The sequence below is a fragment of the Primulina huaijiensis genome, chromosome 10, assembly GCF_012295235.1.
Source record: "Primulina huaijiensis isolate GDHJ02 chromosome 10, ASM1229523v2, whole genome shotgun sequence".
Lineage (NCBI taxonomy): Eukaryota > Viridiplantae > Streptophyta > Magnoliopsida > Lamiales > Gesneriaceae > Primulina > Primulina huaijiensis.
This window is the reverse complement of record NC_133315.1, coordinates 499,778-508,756: the sequence shown is the minus strand read 5'-3', so window position 1 is coordinate 508,756 and position 8,979 is coordinate 499,778. Positions and strand designations below refer to the sequence as shown.

General features: G+C 35.0%; 1 protein-coding gene across 2 annotated transcripts; it reads right to left on the bottom strand.

The window, feature by feature from the left end:
• Positions 1-761: 761 nt before the first annotated feature.
• On the bottom strand, positions 762-7,336 carry LOC140986176 (dnaJ protein ERDJ2A-like). 2 transcript variants are annotated; one of them, XM_073454234.1, is made up of 11 exons: positions 7,099-7,336; positions 5,553-5,777; positions 5,357-5,452; positions 4,809-4,929; positions 4,601-4,707; positions 4,296-4,513; positions 3,903-4,080; positions 3,666-3,785; positions 2,206-2,292; positions 1,977-2,087; positions 762-1,775 (listed from the first exon to the last, which is right to left on the bottom strand). In XM_073454234.1, the coding sequence occupies exons 2-11, from the start codon at positions 5,736-5,738 to the stop codon at positions 945-947; spliced, it is 2,055 nt and encodes a 684-aa protein (XP_073310335.1). In that variant the 5' UTR covers positions 5,739-5,777; positions 7,099-7,336; the 3' UTR covers positions 762-944. The 2 variants fall into 2 exon arrangements, with proteins under 2 accessions (XP_073310335.1, XP_073310336.1); XM_073454235.1 differs by having other exon boundaries at positions 7,169-7,335.
• Positions 7,337-8,979: the final 1,643 nt, after the last annotated feature.

Genomic DNA, 8,979 nt, shown 5'->3' with positions numbered 1-8,979 from the left:
GTGGCATGAAAGAGACTCCTTGAAAAATGCAAAAAGTTACTTGATTACGTGGTTTAGATGCATCAGCCAAAACAACAAAGGTAGGAAACCAAGCATTAGCATGTCGAAGATGCCTCGAATGCACTGTTTCTATCAATTCTTCCCCACCCACAATTAGTCTGCCAAATCCCATTAACAACTCTGCTTATCTTTAATGAATTGTTACTCAGACTCTCTCCTCGTGAACCAGTTAGCAAGGCCGCCTGATGAACCTTGACCTTACTTACCTAGCTCAAATTAAAACTCACTCTTTTCCATTATTGAAACGGATTCTTGATAAATAATTGAGTTCTATTTTTATGTATAGATATTTTTGAATTAAATGTGCAGAGTTCGAATTTTCCCGGTACGTTTATTTGTGGCCATACAAGTAAAATTTTGGGAAACATGATATTCACATAGGTAAGATAATAGTTCCCGACCTGTTTAGATTTAAACATATCCATTTACTTTATCCACTCCACTTTGAAGTTTGTCTTTTATAAAAATCATATTGTTAGCATCCAGTAGCATTCCATACGAATGTAAGTTTTGTTATTTGATTGAGAGTGTGTTCATATTTTGTTCCGTACAAGTTACAAATTTAAAATGTCAAAAAAATATTGGGTACCCTCTCTACTTTCTTCAACCAAATAATAGTCGATACACGCTAACTTGAACGTCTTTGTTTGGGGCGAGTTATTCAGACCACCATGTTGATGAATAAAGAAAAGAAAAGAAAAGAAATTCAAGGGGTGTTTTGTTTTATATTTTATACCGAAAATTAAGGCAAATCAGAAAATATGATCTCTTCTCAGGTACAATTAAGCAAAACTTTGTGAAAATATTCAATCATCAAGACCTATGTTTAAAGGGTAATCTTTTGTGGATTTCAAAATAAAGATCTAGCATGAAACTATAGCATTTCACTCCTCATCTGAACCTGAAGTCTCCGAACCAGACTCTTTGCCTTTTCCATTTACTTTTCCTTTCGAATAACCTTTACCTTTTGATTTCTGTTTCTCATCTTCGTCTTCGCTATACTCGCTATCGATATCCTCCTCTTCCTCTTCTTCGGACTCCTCTTCCTCTTCAATCCTTTCCTCTGGAACCGCCCCTCCATCGATCAGCCCACCCCTCGTCCCAGCTCGTGTCCGTCTCAGAACTTTCAGCTTCAAGGGCACTTTTTTGTCGCATCCAATCCAAGAATCGCACAACAAATAGCACATCAAGTTATAGTTCCCTTCAGCCATGGCAAGAAACTTACCCATTGCAAGCCGAGACCCACTCTTAACTCGCTGAACCGCTTCCTTTATAGCAGCACTTGTTTCCCTTGGATTCGCCGCGAGAACCTCCATTCTTTCTTCGATTGCCGTTGAAGCACTGCTAACAGCAGCAACTTCATCCATAAAACTGACCTTCTGGGAGAACCACACGGTATTTGTACTGGGATCAGCGAGTAAAAACCAGAAATTTTCTTCTTTGTGGAATGGATAACGGGGGCTGTGGGGAAGAGCACCGATCAAGCCATTCGAACGTTTCAGGGTGATCCAAGCTTGAACAGTAACTATGTCACCCTCTTGTACGCCTTCCTCTCCTTCAGTGCAGCAGGTAACGTCTACTGTAACTGAAGGAATCAGTTCCATTACCTTTTCAACATCTTGCACTTCGGGAAGCGACATTTCGGCCACTTGAGTCAGAAGTTCAGCTCGTTCTTGAACATTCATTTCCTGGAAATCTTGAAAATTGCGCACCTTCTGCCAACAAGTGGAAGGGAAAGAACAAGATTTACAAAAATGTAGTAGGTAAAAGATTTAAAAAATTACAATTGCTACGAAATGACCGGGAGTATTTATCGAAGATATTATGTCTGTGCCGTCTATAATAGCCATAATTTAAGAATATAAAATATGGAATTCTTCTGTGGGGAAGAAAAGGGGAGAGGGAGACATATTTACCTTTCGGGTGATTTTCTTGATTATATCCTCATTAAAATGTGGAAGTTGTAAAAAAGGTGCAATTCCATCAGCTGACCCTCCTGCGGCCTTTCTTGCACTAAGAGGAATAGCCTACATCATAGACCCATCAACTAGTTGATATTATTTGAGGTAGAATGTTAGTCGAATTGAATGGACTCGTTTAAACGGCAAAATTTCATATTCTTGGAAATAGTATTTCAGCCATTACCTGAACGATACACTGGGAAAGTTCAACAACTCCAATGGTAGGCCTAAGCCAGCCTTGCCCTTTGGAAGTTCGTGGGATGATCGCCATCTGCATGACCAAAATTATCACAATAATCAAGAGGCTGTTCATACACATGATGAAGAAATATGACCGAATTGAATCATCATCATCATAGCACATGCTCGCTAGTTGTGGGTCAGATACATGGATATTAGTTCTCCAAACTAAGAAATTTTCACACGTCATTTCTTAAACCAAGATCTAAGGTATCATCCTTAACCACATTTATCCAATATTTTAATAGACTACCCTTCCTTTTGCTCATTTCGTTAACCTATCAATCTAAGATATGTCGGACCGGACCCGTGTTTGGTCTCCTCTTCACATGACCAAACCACGGTAGACGTCTCTTCCTAATCTTATCTTCTATAGTGGCTACACCTAAATAGCTCATAATAATTTCAATCCTAATTTTATCCTTGCGCGTTTTGTCACATATCCATCTTAACATATGCATCTTTGCTACCGCCATCTTATGCATATGTAGTCCTGGAGTGGCTCAATACGCTAAGCCATAAAGCATAGTTGGTTGAACAATAGTCTTATAACGTTTTCTTTTCAATCTCGCAGACATCCTTTTATCGCATAAGACTCCTGATGTCATCCTCATTTTATCAACGCTGCTTTAATCTTATGGTCTATCCTTTCTAATGTTCTCAGTCTTTTGGAAAATAAGACCAAATTGAATAACACAACAAAATAAAAAACTAAATGTTCAATATCCCAAAGGAAAATAACAACAAAGCTCAATTTCCCAGTAGTTAGGCTAATGATTTCGTAAATGATAACAATAGTGCAATAGAGGACCCGCGCTTTCATAGAAGTTTCAAGGAGAGTTAGGATACCAAAACACCAAACTTAGATCAGTACTTTCTAAGCGGACCTTCTTTAAATACTTTTTCTGACCCAAAAAAAAACTTAAATAGTTTCGAATTTGAATATAATAGTAAAAAAAAACATAGGTTTTTATCAAAGAAGTTAAGTACAGGCCCTAAAAGCAACATATATAAGCTTCTTAATTTCAGCTGTTTTAGGCATTTCTTTTCAAATTAGAAGTCCTACCAACTAGCATTTATCTTAAAAATACATTTTTTAAATGGTTAATTTGTCCAAATGCCCTATCAATATTGAAGTATTAATTGCAAATCTGTTAATTTTTAACGTTTTAAGCAAACAGCAAGGATGGAAAATTGTCAGGAACCCATTATAATGCAATTAAAGATGTCTTCTTTTGTTAATTTTGGATATTATCAAATTTTCACTTTCATCAAAGTTTTAATAGGGGGGGAGTAATTTGGGGACAAGGTGCTGGAAAATACATTTCCGAGTAAACGGTACAAAAACGTTAAACCTGCAGGGATAACCAAATATTATAATAAAAATATTTTTAAAGTGGTGACCTTGATCAGCTCCTCAAGAAGACGAGGTGCGAATTCCAGAACCTTTTTGCAATCACGTTCCAAATCTGGGGATAATAATGTCGTTTCACGAGTCAAGTGTGCTTGAATCAACAGTTCTGTCTGAAGAATAGTGAAGGAAAAGGTAAATCCCATAGTTCAAAGACATATTTCTTTGGTCGAATTATAAGCCGAAACTAAATTCTCCCGTTAGGACATTCGCTTTAGGTTCTCGTTCACCTTAACAAGTGACGGATGCTGCTTCAAGAACTTTGCTTGTTCCTTCTTTATATTTTTGAGGTCTAAGTTCAACTCGCTTCTTACAGTCATAAAGAGTTTGTGAAGAGGTTCGTCGTCGGTTCTTCGCACCGGGATCTCAAAAAATTCAGCAGCTTTAATGAAGACTTCCATGATTTTGCTGAAAATTACAATCATCATATCCCACGACTGAGATTTTATTTATAGATATGTATTTATGAGTCAAATCAAGTATAATTAAACACAATAGCCATAAATTCTTTACCTATGAATAGGGATATGTTAATTATGATATATAAAAACTACCCTTCCAAATTTTCACATTTTTTTATGAATCGTAGTTCGAGAAATTAATGCAACAGAGAAAATGTATACCTAGGGGCCAATGAAGGCTTCATCAAGTGAAAATAGGCACCCAGCGTGTCATTCTTAACATAATTTCCGGTATATTTTGAAGATCTCGAAAGATATATAACAGCCATCACAAGTGGCAACAATATACAGACTCCAACTATCCCTATCAATAGTACACCACTTGATGCACTGTCAATATTAAGAAGAAACTGAGGAAGAGCGATTCCCATTTGAAATCCCTGCCCCATAAATAATACAGTGTCAGGTTTGTTTCATTCAGTTTTATTAATATAAGTGAGATAAGCTTTTCTTTCTCGCTACAATACCTGCCTACCATCAGGATGGCCATATTTTTCGAAATTCTCGCGGGAAATTGGATCTGTCAGAGCCTGGTAAGCTTTGGAAATGGACTCAACAAAATACTTGTGAGCAGCTGCAAAATTGAAAATTGTTGGTATTAACATGTCAAAGAAGGTCTCATTTTGTCATCAATTAAGCTCTAGATAGCACGCTAAATTTCAAATTTTAAATAACCTGGATCAGGGTTCTTATCAGGGTGGTACTGAATGGAAAGTTTCCTATATGCTTTCTTAATCTCAGATTCTTTAGCTCCGGGCTCTAGTCCAAGAATACTGAATGGCTCAAAGACTTGAACCTAAGTTGCCACATGGTGGCATTGTTACCAAGAGAAGACCATTAACCTCATGTGAACATAAACTCAAAACACATAGGAAAAACAAGTTCTTGATAATAGAAAAATAAGAGCAGTTTAAATATTATTGATAGGACTAAGCGTTCGCAGTTAAGCCATAAATTATAGCAGTTAATGATTGTGCACTATAAAACTTCCGATTGTATAATGATCCGAATACTACATTCGGTTATTGCAAATAGGCGACCAGACAGGGCAATAGTGGCAATTGGTACAATCCAACAATTGCTCTAGCTTGCAATTCATGAAAAATGAATACATTAGCTTGGCTTTGTAAAAAATGTAAAATCAAGTGATGGGTACTTCCCGGAATAATGGTACAATAATCGCAACTCAACAACTATGTAAATCACTTTATGTAATGGGATACCTCACGACTAATGTTCTTTATGTAATAAACGAGAATTCCCACAACGATCCATAGCAGCAAGAGAGTGAAGTTACTGCATGTTGATGCATTTGCAATCTGGGGAAAGAAAAAGGTGAATCTGATGGAAAAATACTATTAAATAGTAAATACAACAATAGTTAAAATAGAGATACAGGTTGAGTAACAAACCACAGACCCGTTTAAATATTGATTTGTGATATTTCCCTGATCGAGCACAGTCAGAACAATCACAGTGGATGCTCTTCGTTCTCTTTGAGGCAGCACGGAATAACTTCATTACCGTATAAGGCACCAAAGGTATAGCGATCATTGACAAAATAAAAATTGGAAATAGAGCATTATTTTCTTCTGAATCAGCCATGAGAATGCTCAATGATTGTGTTGTATACCAAAACTACACCTGCAAATGAAATTTTAGAGTGGATGCTCCAAGTTAAGATGCCAAGAACAAGAAACATCATGTCCAATCTCAAAAGGAGATTAAAATTTTTTGGAACAAATTTTAGAGTACGATGACCCGAATTTTATTAAGTCTGGCATGAAAAGACTACGTCACCCCATAGTTGTCAATCGCGCATAGCGCCCCGTAGCGCAAAGGTTTCTCATGGCTATAGCGCATAGCGAATAGCGTAGCGAGGGTTATTTGAAAGTAAAGCGCCACAAGTATATAAATATATAATATATAGCATATAGTAACATCAATTCAAAAACCTTAATTTCCAGCATAATATTCCTTCAACTTTAATTTTAAAATACTAAAACCTGAAATTATTTTAAGTTTTTTTATTGAAATATCATAGAAGACAAAAAAATAAAGCAAGAAATGCAGAAAAATATAATTTCCAGCAAAAACCTAACTAAGTACATGCCAAAAAACCAAAATTAGAAGAAAAAAATGACAGAAAATAAGCATGCAGCTTTGCTTTGCAATAGCGCCGCTATTTCAGCTATCGCGATTGTCGCTATAGTGCCAATAGCAAGGATAGCGAGCGCTATTGCAAAGTCCATGGCGCGTAGCGGTCCGTAGCGATGTGGTGTCGCTTCGCTACGCTATTCGCTATAGCGAGGGCTACGGGGGCTATTAACAACTATGCGTCACCCTGAAAAGACTAACTCACAACAGGCCGACTAATGAAGTGAAAAGATAATAATCGAACTTTCTAGATGTTTGCGGTGGTATCGGAGGGATTGAGCCGTCAGTACCTATTCAAGTCTGCCCTTTGTTAATTCTCTAGTATGGCTATTACCTTCATGTTCTTTTAGCAGTTAATCTGTTTCTGTTGTTATTCCTCAACAACATGCATGGCATAGCACTTCGTTCATCAATTTCAGACATTAAAATCATACAAAATTCGTACAAAATATTACAAATCAAATAAAAAGAAAACCTCGATCCAGAAATTAATTGCATTAACAATTCTTGAAACATATCAAAACCAACACTAAGAAAACTTCAAAAAGACAGGATCTTTTAGCATTAGAAACCAAAATCAAACCCAAACAAACAAAATATATTAAACTTCACACAGCACCCCCCACCCAACCCAGAAAAAGGAAAAACAAAACCCTCCGTAAAACCCATAAAAGTAAAGACCAATCTCAAACCCAACTCAAAATCACGAATGAAATTCAAAACCCACAAAAAAATCCGCAAGCAAAATCAGTCATAAATACCCATAAAGAAACAGTGAGCAGGACACGCAATTTAAGATGTAAATTACCTCGAATTGGAAATCTAATCAGAGATCCGATAGTTTCAGCCAGCAGCAAGCCCAAAAATAAAAAAAATACCCGTATTCTGTCAGATGGGTCGAAGATTTAAGAGAGGTCTGGAGTGACTGCTACATCAATTCTTCATTCTCGGTGGAAAAGCTGAAATCTTTCGTCTGATGTCTCTGAATTTGTAACGGAAATCTTATTGGAAATTTTCCCAATTTAGCCTTTTTATTATTTTTGTTAGGACACTACAGATTGCATAGAATTTAAAACAAAATCTGAGCTACATTTTAGACAAAGATGAATAATATAAAATATTGTTTATTAAAGATATGGTCTTTTATTTGTTTCAATTTAATAACATAATTGAGGTTATAACTTTTATTTGTTTCAATTTAATAACATAATTGAGATTCTTATATAATAATGATGAAAAGAAATTTAAAATTAGTGAGCCTTAAAAAAAACAATTTCGCATGCTAAAATAAATTAATTTATTATGTATAACTTTTAATATATATATATATAAAATATACTTTTTATTTTTGGAAGTCAATACTTATAGTTGAATCATTTTGCTAGCACCGGTTTCTAAATTAATGCACCTTGAGGCATTTAGCTAAACGCTATTAATTTTTCATTACAAAAATAACTTTATACTATACATTAAAGTTGAACTCTTATTAATTTTTCTATTTTTCTCTCTTTTGTCATTTATTTCTATCTAGAGAGTAGATGAATCGAATCGAGTTGAACATTAGTAAAATTTATGGTTTAAATTCGGCTCAAATTAGGTATATTTGAGTTCGAGTTCGATTCGAAACTCGAAATTTTTAATTTTTTTTGCTCGAGTTCGGCTCGAAAAGAAGTTTGACTTCGCTCGAAATATTCAAAACTCATTCGTAAGCTATTTGAACTATTGTTCTGATAATAAGGTTCCAAAATGTTGAAATCTCGAAACGTTCGAATACTCAAAATGTATATATTTATTATATAATTGATAATTGATATTATATTAGTAAAATATTAATGTTCGCGAGTGTCTCAGGAACTATCGAATAAAATCATTTGGCCTCGAGTTCGGCTCGGAGAAAAATTCGAACATGTTTGAGCTCGATAAATTCGAATACAAATCAAATATTTATCGAGTTGTCTCAAAAAATTTGTGAATCGGCTTGATTCGTTTACAACCCTATTTCTCTCTTTAGTTTTTCAATTAAAAAACATAATGCAAAAATAACTTGATAATATATATTAAAGTTTAAAAAAACTCATGTCTCGTGTCAATTTTGTGAGACAGATATTCTATTTAGGTTATTCATGAAAAAATATTATATTTTATGGAAAAAATATATATTATTTTTTATTGTAAATATATGCATGGTTAACCCGTTTCACGAATAAAGATCTGCGAAACCGTTTGTAAGAGACAACATTAAAGTTAAACCTTTATTAATTTCTCTATATTTCTCTTTTTAACATTATATTTTTGTTAAGATATTATTATTACCCAAGTTTTGGTGATCAACAAAATCAAAACAATACTTAACTGTTTCAGGATACAACAGCAATTTCTCTTGTACAACATGAATGCTTCAACCGCTTGCAGCATCTCAGCAGCTTGAAGAGTTTCAACTGTTAGATGTTTTCCAACCGGCTGTTTAAAGACTTCAACCGTTTCATTTAAAGAGCTATTATTGAACACTTAATGAAGAACATTCTTTGACCGGCTCAGGACATTCAATGAATTGCATTGCTACAAGTCAACCGTGTCTTGCTCCAGTCCCGATAAAGATTTTTATCCTTACTATCCCAAAAATGGAAAGTTATTCAAATATCCTACCAGTTCTAATAGAGCTAACAGTTACCATAAAACAGGACATCTA

What these genes read in the sequence shown, in the direction of transcription:
- LOC140986176 (XM_073454234.1), bottom strand. Translation starts at nt 5,738, where the DNA reads ATGGCTGATTCAGAAGAAAATAATGCTCTATTTCCAATTTTTATTTTG. An exon ending in TTCTTGAGGAGCTGATCAAG is followed by an intron (nt 2,293 to 3,665) that starts GTCACCACTTTA and finishes TTGGTCATGCAG; the next exon opens with ATGGCGATCATCCCACGAAC. An exon ending in TTTCCCAGTGTATCGTTCAG is followed by an intron (nt 2,088 to 2,205) that starts GTAATGGCTGAA and finishes TCTATGATGTAG; the next exon opens with GCTATTCCTCTTAGTGCAAG.